This window comes from Procambarus clarkii, chromosome 11, assembly GCF_040958095.1.
Source record: "Procambarus clarkii isolate CNS0578487 chromosome 11, FALCON_Pclarkii_2.0, whole genome shotgun sequence".
NCBI classification, from domain to species: Eukaryota; Metazoa; Arthropoda; class Malacostraca; order Decapoda; family Cambaridae; genus Procambarus; species Procambarus clarkii.
In genome coordinates, this window is record NC_091160.1 from 47,011,878 (window position 1) to 47,029,030 (window position 17,153).

The following is a 17,153-nucleotide window of genomic DNA, read 5'->3' on the forward strand; positions in this document are numbered from 1 at the left end:
TATGAAATCTGTACATCTTTCCTCAATCATGGCAGTTTTCTTTACATTAATTTAACAGTTTTTGAGCTCAGAAATAATATGAGGTTGTTTACAACAACAATAACTTTGGGTTGTGAAGCTTTGAAGCTTGTAAACTGTTTAATAAATGTAAACAAAGCTGCCATAATTAAGGCAAGACATACAGGTTTCGTAAATGGTTGCGCAAATGTTTTATGAATTCATGCTTTCAATTCGTTCTGAATTCTTAAATGCTTTACAATTCTAGTCTTAGGACCAGGACCAGAATTGTAACTCTCTCTATAAGGTTGAAGGAAATCAGGACCTTGGAAACATAAGGGCCTTGGAAATCAGAGGTCCTCCCAGAAATATACTATATCTAAACACAAGAACAGTATTCTATAGTGATTATCTAAAATTATGTTGTCTGTTTAGCAGCTCATAGTGCACTGAAACCTTTATGTTCTTAAAGATATTTTCAATGTTTCCTAAAGCTCCACACTTTCCCTGTTCATCTGTAACATGTGAACTTCGTTTTCTTAACCCTTCAATTGCGCATCGCATCATATGATGCTTTGACCGACTTGCAGTAAATTGCGCATCACATCATGTGATGCTTTGGAGTACTACGCAAGATTTAAACGGCCCGCGGATACACGGGGTTCACCACACCTTCATCAGGGCTCTTGTAAACAGACGCCATTTTAAAAAAAAATTGTGGGCCAAACTCCCGGGTGTTATTGGCCTCAGTATTGAGTGAGCAACCAAGCCTGACGCACGCAGCATGAGCTAACAGCACTGCTGTTCAGCTTGTGACCACAGCATCACTTAAAAATGCCATAATATACTTGTTCATGCTATTATGTAGTGATGATATTATTACAGAAGACCCCTGACTGTGATAAAACTGATTCATGATAATAGCAGGATTGTGGTGATATTTAGCGCTGTGCGCCATGGAGGGAGGAGTAATGCTGTGGGAGGGAGGGTGGTGGCGATGTCTTCTGACTGTGTGTGGCCACCTTTTATTGACTGCACTCACCATACCAGCTTAGTGGTTCGCTATGGTGAACACAAATGTAGATACTTATATATAACCTGTGTATATAGTGTAATAACCGACAAAGTATTTGTTCACTGATTGATGAACATAATTGAATCAACAATATGCACACCATATTTTTGAGTACAGCGATGATTCACTCATTTTATTATATAAATATATCAAACTACACACTATTGAATAATATTACAGCAAAAAACTATAAAAAATCAATCAGAGACATTGAAATAATTAGGTAATTATCTTTTTGTGGCAACTCCGGCCTGACAGCTGGCGATCAACAGACCGCCTGGGACGCACGCTGAGTCAGCGCCTATTTTTTGCCAGACTTCCCCACCCTATAGCGGGCAATATATGCCACTTACGATTTTTTTATTATTTTTCCCATGATCAGTGAACACAAATTAACAGATTAGGAAGAAAAAAATTTTTTTTTTTTTTTTGTATGCGCCTGTGAGTGTTAAATGGTATATAGCCATGCGCCATTTAAGGGTTAAATAAACTTGGTGGTCCATGATAATCCTTTTCATTGGCTTCATTCTCGGCTTACAACTGGGGATCCCATGTTCTATTATCGGCTAGGACAAAAATAGTTGGGCAAGTTTCCTTACACCTAATGCCGCTGTTCAAGTATTCAGGAATTAAGCAATTATTGTTGTTGGGGTTGCATCCTGGGGGGAAGAGGCCTTGGTACATGCCTAAAGTATATATACATACTGTATACAGGACTAAAGAATATATAAATATATGTATGTGTGTGTGCGTGCGTGCGTGCGTGTAATTACCTAAGTGTATTTACCTAAGTGTAGTTACAGGATGAGAGCTACGCTCGTGGTGTCCCGTCTTCCCAGCACTCTTTGTCATATAACGCTTTGAAACTACTGACGGTCTTGGCCTCCACCACCTTCTCACTTAACTTGTTCCAACCGTCTACCACTCTATTTGCGAAGGTGAATTTTCTTATATTTCTTCGGCATCTGTGTTTAGCTAGTTTAAATCTATGGCCTCTTGTTCTTGAAGTTCCAGGTCTCAGGAAGTCTTCCCTGTCGATTTTATCAATTCCTGTTACTATTTTGTACGTAGTGATCATATCACCTCTTTTTCTTCTGTCTTCTAGTTTTGGCATATTTAATGCTTCTAACCTCTCCTCGTAGCTCTTGCCCTTCAGTTCTGGGAGCCACTTAGTAGCATGTCTTTGCACCTTTTCCAGTTTGTTGATGTGCTTCTTAAGATATGGGCACCACACAACAGCTGCATATTCTAGCTTTGGCCTAACAAAAGTCATGAACAACTTCTTTAGTATATCGCCATCCATGTATTTAAATGCAATTCTGAAGTTAGAAAGCATTGCATAGGCTCCTTGCACAATATTCTTAATGTGGTCCTCAGGTGATAGTTTTCTATCTAGAACCACTCCTAGATCTCTTTCTTTATCAGAATTCTTTAAAGATTTCTCACATAATATATAGGTTGTGTGGGGTCTATGTTCTCCTATTCCACATTCCATAACATGACATTTATTAACATTAAATTCCATTTGCCAAGTGGTGCTCCATATACTTATTTTGTCCAGGTCTTCTTGAAGGGCATGACAATCATCTAAATTTCTTATCCTTCCTATTATCTTAGCATCATCAGCAAACATGTTCATATAATTCTGTATACCAACTGGTAGATCATTTATGTACACAATAAACATCACTGGTGCAAGAACTGAACCCTGTGGTACTCCACTTGTGACATTTCTCCATTCCGATACATTGCCTCTGATTACTGCCCTCATTTTTCTATCAGTCAGAAAATTTTTCATCCATGATAGAAGCTTACCTGTCACCCCTCCAATATTTTCCAGTTTCCAGAACAACCTCTTATGTGGAACTCTGTCGAAAGCCTTTTTTAGGTCCAGATAGATGCAGTCAACCCAGCCATCTCTTTCCTGTAATATCTCTGTGGCCCGATCATAGAAACTGAGTAAATTCGATACACAGGATCTTCCTGATCGAAAACCATACTGTCTGTCTGATATTATATCATTTCTCTCCAGGTGTTCTACCCATTTAGTTTTGATTAGCTTTTCCAATACTCTCACTATTACACTTGTCAATGATACAGGTCTATAATTGAGGGGGTCTTCCCTGCTGCCACTTTTGTAGATTGGAACTATGTTAGCCTGTTTCCACACGTCTGCTACGATTCCTGTACACAGGGATGCCTGAAAGATCAGGTGAAGTGGAATGCTGAGCTCAGATGCACATTCTCTCAGAACCCATGGTGAAACGCCATCTGGGCCAGCTGCTTTGTTCCTCCCGAGCTCCTTTAGCATATTTTCCACTTCATCTCTAGACACCTCTATCCGCTCTATGTTGTTCTCTGGAATTCTTATTGTGTCTGGTTCTCTGAAGATTTCATTTTGTACAAACACACTTTGGAACTTTTCATTTAATGTTTCACACATTTCCTTTTCATTTTCCGTGAATCTGTTTCCCATTTTCAACCTCTGGATATTATCCTTTACCTGCAATTTGTTGTTTATGAATTTGTAGAATAGGCCCGGTTCTGTTTTACATTTATCTGCTATCCCTTTTTCAAAATTTCTTTCTGCCTCTCTCCTTACTGCTGTATAATTGTTTCTCGCATCTTTGTATCGCTGGTATGTTTGGGGGTTTGGCCTCTTCCTATACTGATTCCATTTTTGTGTCTTTTGGTCTCTTGCCCTCTCACAATTTCTGTCGAACCAATCCTGTTTTCTGGTCCTGCATCTCTGTTTCGGTATGAATGTTTGTGTGCCTTCCTCGTATAGTTTTAAAAATTTGGCATACATTTCATTTACTTCCCTGCCTAGCAACAATTCTGTCCAATTACACTCATTAAAAAAATTTCGAAGTTCCCCATAGTTGCCTCTCTTTAAATCGAGTTTATCAACTGTTTCAATGTCCCCATTTTCTTCTAGATGATATCTTAAAGCATATTTAATGTCTAACAGGACGTGATCACTCTTTCCCAAGGGAGGAAGGTACTGGATGTCAAAAATCTTCTTCTTCTTTCCTGGTGAATACTAGATCCAGTACTGACGGTACATCTCCTTCCCTCATTCTTGTGGCTTGCTTTATGTGTTGATACAAGAATGTCTCCAGAATGAGGTTCACAAATCTGCATGTCCAAAAGTCCTCCGTTCTTGCTTCATAGGCCTCCCAGTCTATTGCTCTAAAGTTGAAGTCCCCCAGTATCAACAGTCGTGATTTATCTTTATCTGCTTGTACAATAATATCTCTCATGACCATTATGAGGCCCTCTCGTTTGTCATCCAGTTCTTCCTTTGTCCACGTGTTGCTTGCTGGTGGGCTGTAGGTATTTACAATTATCAGGTTATCATCCTGATTCCAGACCTGCAATGCCATTATGTCAATATCTCGAGGGTTTTCAAATATTAACTCTTTTACCTTCAGGTGTTTTTTCACCAGTACAGCCACTCCTCCTCCCTTCCTAGTTTTCCTGTCACGTCTCCAAACTGAGTAGCCTCTTGGGAATATGACTTCATTTATTATATTTCCTTCAAGTTTCGTTTCTGATAATGCAACAATATCTGGGACCCTAAGCTGGATTATATCTTGCAACTCCAAAGTTTTTGACCTCACTCCATCTATGTTGGTATATACAATTTTCAGGAACATGTTCCCTTTTCCTTTGCTCTTTACTCCCCCTTCCACTACTGATCTTGTTGCTTTGTTTTTATGTACCATTTCACAAGCTTTCCAGTCCCTGTCACTTTGTAAAAAAAAGAATTTCTGTCTTCTTCATTTCTATCCCCATTTAGCCGTTTTGCCTCAATTAAGTTCATTTTCAGCTTTTCTCTGTCTTCCTTGGAGAGGTCTTGTCTTATTGACCAAGATTTGCCAACCTCATCACTCTGCAGTTTCCTGGCATTTCTTAGCACTTCCATCATGTTTTTCACTCCATTAAACGTCACCCTTAAGGGGCGGTTCTTTTCTCTCTCATATTTTCCTATTCTTCTAAAATCACTGACATTTTCCTTTGAGCCTTCTCCTAAACCTACTATTTTCTCTATGATTTTCATCTCTTCTGCCGCTCGGTCCACCCTAGATGAAATTTCCTTCTCTAAACATCCAAAAATGATTATGGACTTAGTTCTATCTGCAGTGTTTTGTACCAGTTTACTGTTGGTAACCAGTTCTTTCCTAATTGCTTGCCTAATTTCTGCTTCTTGTTGGTCATTTCTGGTTTTGACTTCCGAACACACTTCTTTGATAGTCTCTTTCTCTTTTACAACTTGAGCATATGTCGCTTTTATTTCTTCTTTATACTTTTCTAGTTCTTTATTCACCTCCTCTATGTGAGTTGTCAGTGAAGTTTCCAGTTGGAGATCCTTACCTAACTGATTACCTAACTAACTGATTTGTGTGTGTGTGTGTGTGTGTGTGTGTGTGTGTGTGTACAGGCTTCCTGTTCCTGTGTATATACACAGGCCTAAAATATATATACACATATGCTTTCTTACCCCAAGCATTATATTATTCACTACTATGACATAAAGTTGATTATTGCCTACAATGATTCTCTCTTCTCAATGATTTTTACTTTTGTAAAACTGCTTTAGTGTATGAATAATATTTTTATACATACAGTATCACACTACTCAGATTATCAGAGACTACATATACAAATACTGTAACTGAAATACAGAGCTAAAAGTGTACTTACATGTAAAATATTGCAGAAATAGTACAAAATGATGCACTTAAGAAATACATGGCACCTGGAAAGTCTTTAATGGTGGCATTATATACAACTGTATATAATGGGTTGGAGAGCAATGGAAGGATGGATTCCCAAGAAGCCAGCATTGAGAAGATTTTGCCTATTTCCCCAGGTGGAACAGCTTTACTGATAATCGACCGTGTGACAATCAAAGGCAAACCTCCTATGCACGCAACAACATTGGCTGTAAGAAAATTGTTATGTTAATTTTTTTGCAAGAAAAATATAATAAATGTGATATACTGTACACCTTTGTTATGCTTCTACAGATAAATAATTCAATGTAATGAAATGCTTCTTTCTCCCTAGTTTACAACACTGACATCCAAGGACCATCTGTGATATACTAGGTCCCTAATTGTCTCTACCCACCAGGTTTCCCAACTTGGTCTTCTCATCATCAGTGTGTGATAGATTAGCAGTTGTTTCAGCCTTTCCACACCCTTCACTATTTGTCTTCTATGTCTGAGGTGTTGTTAAGGTTATTTTCTGTGGAGAGCCCCCTTCAGCTCCCTGGAGCTATATACCGGGCGGATGTGCATGACCGTGGCAACAATCAATCGAAGGAGTTCTAGGCCTACTGGGGACCAGAGCCAGAACCTGCCCCCCCCCCTCTCAAGAGAGGCACAAGGAGCAATGACCTAAAGACCCCCCCCCCCAAAGGATTTGCCTGGTGGTGAGACTCGGGCGGCTTCGGGGATTGCCCCTTCCGGATCGGCGGCAGAGGCACTCAAGCCTGTTCCTCCTGCCGGAGCTTTTGGGTAATATCAGCAGGCCCCATTCATCCTTGCTTTTCCGATGGACTCTGCTTTTTCTCCAGACGCAGAGGGTTTAGAGGACGGCTTGGCCCCGGGTCCTGACATGGAGGATCCCAGTGTCTGGGGGGAAGGAGTCGACTTAGGGGGGCTTGAGCCCCGTTTGACCCCACTTGGGTGTTGGGTACCCTCGGCACAGGGCTTGTTGATACAGGGGGAGGGGTTTTCCTATCCCTACTCACTGTACGATTTTGATATGAGTTCGACTCCTCTCCAGATTTGGTTCCGGGTTTCCTTGGATTTTTCAGTTCCCTCCTTCTGAAGGTTTTCGGCTTCCGGCATCCCACCGAGGGAGGTGCGGAAGGCTCTTGCGGCTTGCTTCCTGCGAGCCCCGGATTACACTTTGATAATGATTTCTTCTTTTGAATTTGTCTCCTCTTTTTTTTTTTTTTACTTACTGGGTGCATTATGAGGTGTCAGAGTCTTCCTGACTGGCAGACTGCCCTATCTTTCGTTGGAGGCTTGGCAATCGTTCTGTCAAACCCGCACGCTTGAATGGCGGGAGTTGACTATGGTCATTCAGGTTTACCTGGGGGGCGAGTTTGAGCACCTCAATACGTGCTTGTTCGCCCCCATCCTTCCACGTGATGTCGGCCAGGTGCAGCTTCATGTGCAGGTTCCCTCCCTTTCGGCATCCCTGGTGTCTGGTGGACTTGCCTCGGCAGTTCGGGCATCGGCTGCCTTGTTGAAGTTGTATGCGCTGGTTCTGAAGGAGGAGGTGTCTCAGTTCTTTGCTTCTCACCTCTTGTGTCGATAGGCAGTGCTCATCCACTCTTTGGAATCTGCTTGGGCCCCTGACTTAGATTTTCTTCCCCTTTTTTGTCCGTTGCTGTTTGCAGAGTCTGCTGTGGTGCATTTTCTGCCAGTGGTTTCGTCTAGTTGTCGGCTTATGTCGGACTTGTTGGTGCACTGGGGGGCCCCATGGTGGTCCTGCCCAGAAGGGTTGTGTCAGGGCTCAAGGTTCCTTCGGTCATCGTAAGCCAGTAGTACCAGATTTAGGCCCGGTCCCTCCTGCAGAGCCGTCGGCATCGGGTCGGCGCGGTGATCACCCTGAGTGTCAGTCGGGCTCTCGTAAGGGTCGTTGGCTTTTTCGCGGTTCGCCCCATTGATGGAGCGATAGGGGGAGGGGAGGCCTAACACTATTTGCTCTTGCGTGGTCCCATGATTCATGTGCATTTCGGGTCATTTACTCCGGCCTGCGGTGGCGTTGGGTAGTCTCTCCTCCTTCGGGAGGATCGGGACTGGCAGGGCGGGCTTCTTTCCCTGCACCTTGTCGGGTCATCCTGGAGTGGGTTCGCTTGGGTGTGGTCATAACGATGGCATCCCTTAGGTGGGTTTCCCGCCTGTTTTCAGTTCCGAATCGGGACTGTGCAGATCTGTGGTTCATTCTGGACTTGCCCCATCTGAACCCCAAGGTCTTTTGCCCCTCCTTTCGTATGACCACTCTGTCTCGAGTCCGCCTGCTTTTGGTATTCAGTGCTTGGTGTCTCTGGACCTCCGAAACTTGAATTGGCACGTCCCGATTCATCTGGGGTACAAGCATTGGTTTGGTTTTGTTGTGGGGCGACAGGCTTACAGCTTTTGTTGCTTTCCATTCGGTTTGAATCTGGCGCCTCACATGTTCACACGCCTTACCCGAGTTATGGTGACCCGTTTACATCTGTTAGGGGTTTGGGTTCTGGCTTACCTCGACGACTGACTGGTTTGGGCTCCCAGCCAGTCAGCGTGCCTGCTTGCCAGGGATTTGGTACTTTTCCAGCTCGCCGGGTTTGGGTTCTTGGTGAACTGGAGGAAGTCCAATTTGGTTCCCTCTCAGGTTTGGACTTGGCTGAGTATTGTGTGGGACTCTCGGACCACTTCTTTATCTCTCCCTCCCATGGCATTGTTGCACCTGTGGTCTCCCACCTTTGACTGTTTTTGGAGGGCACCCGGGTCACTCATCGGTTGTTTGAGCAGTTGTGCGGGAGTCTGAACTTCATACTCGTTAGGTCGGATCTGGCTTCGGTGGCTGTTCTGGTGCCTTCAGGGACGTTCCTCCTGCTGTTGTCAAAATCACTGGGTTCAGACCCCGGGGGCCTTGTGTCGGCTGCTGCATTGCCGGCTTCCACTTTGGGTTTTTCGGGGTTCTGTGCCAGGTGCCTCTACGAGCCCTCACTTGATTTATTCACGGATGCCTCGTTTCTCAGCTGGGGGTTTTGTGACCAGTGCTCACCAGGCCGGCCAGGGTTGGTGGGTTCCGACCTTCTATTGGGCTCACAGCACGGCACGGGAGTTTGCGGCAATGTGGCATTCGCTTGAAAGGGTTGATGTCGCTCGTGGAGCAACGATCTGGCTCCATTCAGACTGCTCCTCTGTAGTTCATTGTCTGAACCGCAGGGGTTCAATGCAGTCCTTGGCTTTTTGGGGCTGGTCGCTTCGGGCGACTCGTCTGCTGAGTTCTCGGGCGGTTCACGTTCAGGAAGTGCCAAACATTTTGGAGATTTTTTCAATGCCATTTTCTGGGTGAGACCCGGAGGCTCCCCGGCATTCCTCTCTTCCTCCGATTGACAGTTTTTCACGTTTCTGATATTCAACCTCTGAACTAGGGTTGGGTAGCCGGCATAGAGGTCTGGGACCCCCCTTCCCCCTCCCTTGGAGGGGGGAGTTGCACAGATGGCTGCGCAGCGGCTGTGGTGAAGTCATGCTCGTTTGCTTGGTTTCAATTGGGGAGTTCTACTTGCTAGGTCGGCTTTCGGTCTGCAAGTTTTAACCAGCCAGCTGTAGTTTGTTTTGGAATTCCTACCTTTCTGGGTGCCTGACCTGGTAGATGGCAAACATAGACTGCTTCCAATTACACGGGGTGTCTTTAGGCCATTGCTCCTTGTGCCTCCCTTGACGGGGGGCCAGGTTCCCCGCTCTGGTCCCCGGTAGGCCTATAACTCCATCGATCGACTATTGCCACGGTCTAATATATGCACATCAACCTGGTATATAGCTCCGGGGAGCCTCTGAGTCTCTTAGAAAATTGCGGTTCATTACATTCAACATTGAATTTTTACCTGGTTACTTGTCAAAGTCCTCCTTATGCCAAAAACCATTGCCTCCTAGCAGTGGGTTTTGTTGGACCCACTGTTGTTAATCAAAGCTTTCTCCAATAGGTGGCCTTTTTCTTGTGCCATTGAGGCCTTCCTAGTCACTTGATCATGGTTATGATCCTGGTTATGTTTTCCCTTCAGTTCCAGATTTTGTCATTTCTAGAGGACCTGATATTAAAGATTGTATTCCTCATTGTTCAGGCCAGTAGTAATCATGGCAGGGAGCTTCACTCCCTCTTTGGGCATCATTAGTGAAGAATGAAATATCTGTCTTTCAGCACGAGTCTATTGTCATGTTTGTCCATTCTTCCTCCTGTCTCCGTGCTTCTTGTCCTCTTCATATTTTGCCCCTCTTTTTTATTCCTCCTACACTAGCTCTAGTTTGAAGGGTATAACACCCACTGAAGAGTGTGATCAAGCTAAGTCAGCTTTTGGTTTACACTTATGCTCATGATTTTGAAAAGTTTGTGACACACTCCACAAATTCTTTTCCACATTGTCTTGCTAATAGATCCAGACCAGATGTCGAACTGGACTTTTGCCATCTGTGACCTACCTACTCTGCCACGACCAAAGTAGCAATGTGTGGCTTTAGTATGTCTCTCTACCAATCACCTTTATACCTACCTACCACTTTTATAACTCAAGTGCTCCACTCTTTTTTCTGTGTGTTTTCTGTAACTGAACAATGGAGAGTTAGATCAGGGAGCACCCAAGGAGGTCTAGCTTAGATATAGTGCACTAAGTGGAATTAAATAAATTCTGGGCAGAGCCTTCAGTTATTCTAATTTCCATCCATTGGGTTCGAAGTGTGTGAAGCATCCTTGGATGACTGGACAACAAGTTTGGACCACCACCTTCTCTTGTACTCTGTTGTGGTGGCTTGTGCTGCCACCTGGTGGTGGTCAGTGTGGCAGCTAGCTACAGTACTAACAAATACTGTAGTTTACAGTGAAATAATTAGTTTTTTGTTACAATAATTCTACTTCTCACTCTTGGAAGAGTTTTTTGAGTGAATTGTTGTGACTATCTGATAACGTATGGTAGCTCAGTGGTAGACTGAGTTAGACTCTCCAGCGCTTCCATCCCCTTTTTTCTTTGGTAACACCATTGGCAAAATTCCTCAATACTGTTGGAATACACATCATTATAAAGTCTGGCAAGCGAATTGAGTCCTAGTGGAACTGTCTGGCTCTAGATAGTTGGGAAATTCAACACAACATTTTAGGTATGGAAGGAATTCACAAAGCACTTTCCATGACCACAAGAATTTACAAATCTGGTTCAGACCACTAGTGGGCTATTCTACTTGCAGAGAACTATATAATTAGAAAGATTAGACAAATCATAATACTGGTATGAATTCATGGCTTACAGGCATCATATCTAGTGGTTGATTGATTGATGAAGATTAAGCCACCCAAGAGGTGGCATGGGCATGAATAGCCCATAAGTGGTAGATCATCTAGTGGAGTACGTATTGACGATCTCCTGGGTTATACCAGAGATTCCACAACAGCCATTAAAAAGGGCACACTACAACTAACCCATTCAGATGTAAATGAAAGTGATGACATTTCTCTGCCTCTCTTCCCTCAGTTTCGACTTGACAAGGGTCTAGGATGGACTGAAACATTGCTACTTTTATTTCCATATGTGTGGGTTGGGTTATTTTCGAGTCACGTTTTGTGACTTATTCTCAGCACAATACAAAATATGCCCAAGAATGGCCAGTCACTGCATGAATTAAGAGATCTGTCAACATAATTAGACACTTTAACTTACAAAACTGAAATATTGTACCTTCAATAAGTAAACCAAGATTTAACACCATTATCCCATGCAATTTTTAAAAATGTAAAGAAAAGAATAAAGTATAATGGAAATGAAATAATAAAAGGTGCATTTTCTAACCTAAGTAGAGACACCAAGGATAAGGTGCAAGTCCTAGAATAATATTGCTGCATATTGCTGATGTACAGCCCAAAAGTGCTAATGCGGAGTCATCCATTTGCAGTCGATAGCTGAGCAGAGGAAGAACGGTAGATACAGCTGAAAGGAATCATAACACTTCTTGTACACAATTCTGTACTTATATTCACATACATCACACATAAAGCATATATGATTATGCCCAAAATACTTTCTACATTAGTGGCTTTCCATAATTAACATTTTATCTACCTATTATTATTCCACTGCAACAAGTTCAAATACTGTAAATCTATAACTTGTAATTATTAAAATTATTATAATCATTAATCCATTATCTGTGAGGTAGCTTATCATACATGCCATTCTACAGATAATGTATCAGCTAAGTAACTGAAAATGGGCAACAATCCATGTGTCATAATATTAGAAATGAACAGGCACAGCTCCACCAGAAGTTGTACACAACTGCCCTGATGCAAGGGCACCTGATCCTACTAGTCTCATTTGCAAAGATACCTTAGCAAGCTTTTATTAGAGGAAATTTTGTTTAAATATCACAAGACCAGTTAAAGGTATTCTATTTAAACATGAAATGCATATGTTTTAAAACAATGCCATAAAGAAGTAAATTTGCCATTATAACCCTAATTGCTTTAAAGTTGAAAATTCTTTATATGTGAATTGAGAGGCAAGGTTTGGTTTGAGAGACCTGGTGCTTCTCCCTGAAGCAGTGCTTCCCAACATTTTTGGACTCACAAGCCCATGATGACCAAACCACACAAACAATGTTTTTGTTATGCATTCTTTACCTTACAGTTAAAGCTTTACAGTTTTATTCAGGCAGTTAACACTTTTGCACTTAGGGCGCGCGAGCGCCAGACCACCCTAAGGTGGGCCGGCATTCCATGTGAGCACTCGGTAATACTGAAAAGTGCTAGAAAAAAAAGAAAAATACTCTTTTCAATTTCATTACCTCAATTCTTGTCTTAGGTCTTTCATTTTGGTATCAATGTGTTCGTAGTAGAATTCCTTACAGAAGTATGTGCATATAAAGTCCAAAAGCCCAGCATACCATCCGCACCAAACCGAGATTTTTTTAAAACTTTTGACACACCGATGCGTCATTCCCGCACATTCATCTAATAAATTTTTGACACCATACTGCATCGTCCCCGAGTGTTAAGTGGTAAGTGAAAGTGTTAAGTAAAATAATAAAGTTATTGAAATAGTACATGTAATTGAAAACTAATTAGCTAGAGGGTAATATACAAGATTTAGAAAGAAATGGAATCATTGAATTATATGGATAATATTTAAGCAAATAATTTAACAAATTTAACTAATTTAGATACAAATTTAGTATTGAACACTGTATTATGGAATTAAATACATTACAATTATCCAATAATATACATAATAATAAATGAAAAAGAAAATTGAGTTAAAATAAGGTGCGCTGTAATTGATAATTTTGGTAACAAGTTAACAGATTGTTAGAATAAAATCAATAATAAAATAATAATATCAACCATTGAGAATGAAACAGATTGTCAGATATAACAATTATTTATATTATTTTATGAACAATTATGATGATAATTAAATAATGTTGAAATAATAGTAAGCTACAAAAATAATGAAAACTAACATATGACTGCAAAATCTTGCAACTGTGTACTAATGAAAATGTAATTTCATGAATTAAGAATGAAGTACAGTACTGTAGTTGATAATTTAGCGGGAAAACTTTATGCATGACAAAAATATTATTTGATTACAGTATGAATATTAAAAATTTTGATACACAACAGTAGTGTAGAATAAACTGATAGTAATGGAGCGTAATGCAATCCCTTTAAACAACAAATAACTGCTTCCAATATAGAGATTTGTGATAATGTTGCAGCAAGTACAATGTGGCATTATTTGGTGAATAATGGTGGACTATCTAGGAGCTTCAAGTCTCCTAGAGCCCAGCTGAATGAAATTATTTGATGAAGTTTTGAGAGTCTCAGGCTGGGGTTGGCTAAGATGAGCTGATGCCTTTTTGAGTGTTCTAATATCTCACAGGCTCCACTAGTGACAGTAGTCTTTCATTTTATTTATAGGTTCTCTATAACTGCTCTCATCTTTCTCTGTTAGAAGAGTATTCCTTACTGCCTACTAGGTCATTTGCAATGATAAATGATGACTTTACTGTATAGTGTATAACTTCCAGGAAGCTTCCTTGTCCAGGGTCCTGAAAGCTACAGGAATCTTCGTTAACCTTGCATACAGCACCAACATTAATGTGTGCCTCTGATGATAGGCTTGGGTCTGCTTCCAGATCTTTTTATTGTTCTGAATCAAGCATTGTATACTATTGTTGGGAACAGGAAGCCTGTTGGGCTTATCAAGGCTCTCCTACCCAGACTATCGTTCCAGCCACCCATCCAGTTACTGGCCAAACCCAAAGGTGCTTAACCAACTGACCAAGTCATGAGCACATCATCCACTGTGTCATTATCTCGTATGAAACCCTGAAATATAAACAACATTTTGATACCTTACCCATTAAACTATCTCAAATGAAAACAAAGTTGTACGTCCTGTATGAGAATGAATAAACTATTATCATTTATTGATAGAATTGCGTGTCATGATTTTTGTAACTATTGTAATTAGAAACTATTTGTAACTATTTGTAATTAGAACAATATACTGTATAGTTTCTCAAAAAACTATGACTGATTATTAAGAAAGAGTACGTTATGCAATATATTAAATATAAAGAGAAATTCTACATTTGTTAATGCATATGACCTTCAAAAGCTGAAACAGCGTTGTTTGAATCCAACAGTATGTTGTAATTTGATATTTTTGTAAGTGTTTGCAAACAATAAGGTGACAATGCTGAGCAACTCTAAACATTCACAACATGTTAACTGGTCTATACAGGTCAACTTACCTATGATGCTTGAGAGCATTCCAACTAGATTAAGTTGAACGAACTGGTTGTAGTCCCAGCCAAATTTTCGTTTGGTATACAAGTATGCCATATTAATAGCACCTGCAAAAACAGAGATAAGAGTCATGTGAAAAGTACCCCTCTGAACAGCATCATTTCTTAGTCCTTAATCCTTAAATGGTTCAATCAAATAAAGGTCCTATAACATGGTGTGCATGACAAAAATTAGTTCACAAAATTTATGTAAAATAGTCATAACTGGCAATTTAAACACAGGAGGTAATCATGTTAAGGTAAGATTAACTGTCAAATGAGCAGCATCATGTACAGACAAGTAAGTAAGTAATTATCAAAAGAAGGCACCAAACCGGGAAGGCTATGTAGCACCATCAAATACGCAAAATAATCAGAGGGCGCTAAATATCACCAAGGATGCCAATACGAGAACAAAAACGCATAAGGCGAACGATATCAAAAGTATCCGAGTCACCAAGAATTCTATCGAGGGATAGGTGACCGCGAGGGGCGGTCGGAAAGCAAGACACACGCTCGTCCTGGAAGTCAGGACATTCAAGAAGGACATGCACGACCGTAAGAGGGACAATGCAACTAGGACAATAAGGAGCAGGGCGGCGCTCCATCAAGTGACCATGGGTTAAGCGAGTATGGCCAATACGCAACCTCGCCAGAGCTGTTTCCCACCGCCGGTTACGGTGGAAGGAGGACGGCCACGAGGAAACACAACATTTAAGAGTACGTAGCTTGTTACCAGTAACAGACAACCAAGAAGCCTGCCAACGGGTAAGGACTGAGGAATGGATAACCGGGTAAAAGTCGGAATACGGAATGCCTTTACGAGAGATGGGACAAGAGCGGACAGCTTCCTTAGCGGCAGCATCCGCACGCTCATTTAAAGACACGCCAACATGGCTGGGAACCCAACAAAACTCAACCGACTTAAATTTACTGTGAACGAGAAACAGCCAATGCTGGATCTCGACAACTACTGGATGAACTGGATTAAAGCACCCGAGAGCCATGAGGGCACTACGAGAGTCAACAACAACCACAAAGGAAGACTGACAACGAGAAAGCAGGAGACGAAGAGCATAGAGAATAGCATAAAGTTCCGCTGTAAAGATGCTAGTCTCCGGAGGCAAGCGACACATATAAGTGCGATCAGGAAAAACAACAGAGTAGCCAACACCGTCCGCTGACTTAGACCCATCGGTGAAGACAGAAACGGAGCGGGAGTGAGAAGAAAAGTGCTCGAGGAAAAGGCGTTTCAGAACCGTAGGAGGGGTAAAAGCTTTAGTGATACGAGTCAAGGATGTACAAAACCGCGGAAGAGGGACCCTCCACGGGGGCAAAGAAGGAACAACACGAGGAGAAACATCAGAAATACGAACGGAAAGAGAATCCTGTAGGCGAGATAACCGGACAGAAAGAGGGAGGTGGCGAAGAGGAACAGGAACCGCAGGTGGGGTAAAAGTTAAAGCACGACAGAGGCGAGAGGAAGGATGTTGCAAGGACCGCGCAAGATAGCGAAGACAGTAGCGATCACGGCGGTCCTGGAGAGACAGGAAGCCAGTGTCAACATACAAGCTAAGGACGGGAGTCGAACGAAAGGCACCAGAACTGAGGCGCAACCCAGTATGGTGCAAAGCATCAAGACGGCGAAGAGTAGAAGGAGAAGCAGACGAGTAAGCAGGGCAACCATAATCGAGCTTAGACAGGACGAGAGAGGAATGTAAAGCAAGGAGAGTGCGCCTATCTGCCCCCCAAGAAGTATGGGACAAGACCCGAAGGAGGGTAAGGGCCTTAGAGCACTCAACACGGAGGTAAGAGATATGGGGAGACCAAGACAAACGAGTGTCAAGGAATAACCCCAAAAGCTTCGCAGAATCTTTGTATTCAAGGGGATGACCATAAAGTGACAAAGAGGGACGAAGAACAACCCGTTTCCGCGTAAAAGTCATGGCACAAGTCTTAGAAGTAGAGAACTTGAAGCCATGACCTGTGGCCCAAGACGACACGGCATCAATTGCAAGTTGAAGCCGGCGTTGAAGGAGAGGCGAATCATCACCCTGACAACAAAGGGTAAGATCATCGACATAGAGAGCGGAGAAGACACCAGAAGGAAGAGAGGAAAGAAGACCATTGAGGGCAACCAGAAAAAGAGTAGTGCTCAGAACACTACCCTGGGGCACACCTTCGTATTGCTGAAAAGAGGGAGAGAGAGCGGTACCAAGGCGCACCCGAAAGGAACGACGAGAGAGGAAGCTGCGGAGAAAGAGAGGGAGATGACCACGAAGGCCAAAAGAATGAAGTTGAGATAGGATATGATAACGCCAAGTGGTGTCGTAAGCCTTTTCTAGGTCAAAAAGGACGGCAACAACGGAGGTCTTCGCAGCAAAAGCAGTACGAATATAGACCTCCAAGTTCACCAGGACATCTGTCGTGCTGCGGCACTTGCGGAAACCAAATTGAGAAGGGGAGAGGAGGTGATGGTGTTCCAGGAACCACATCAGACGAACGTTAACCAT

General features: G+C 42.3%; 1 protein-coding gene across 13 annotated transcripts in view; it reads right to left on the minus strand.

The window, feature by feature from the left end:
• LOC123758423 (uncharacterized) overlaps positions 1-17,153 on the minus strand; it is a 188,117-nt gene that overhangs the window by 5,963 nt on the left and 165,001 nt on the right. For 12 of the 13 annotated variants that reach the window (XM_069322812.1, XM_045742819.2, XM_045742826.2 and 9 more), the window contains 3 exons: positions 14,608-14,709; positions 11,640-11,777; positions 5,780-6,020 (listed from right to left, as the gene is read on the minus strand). In XM_069322812.1, coding sequence (XP_069178913.1) covers positions 5,780-6,020; positions 11,640-11,777; positions 14,608-14,709 — 481 coding nt within the window. The remainder of the gene's footprint in view (positions 1-5,779; positions 6,021-11,639; positions 11,778-14,607; positions 14,710-17,153) is intronic. The other variant, XM_045742828.2, reaches the window with a different exon arrangement.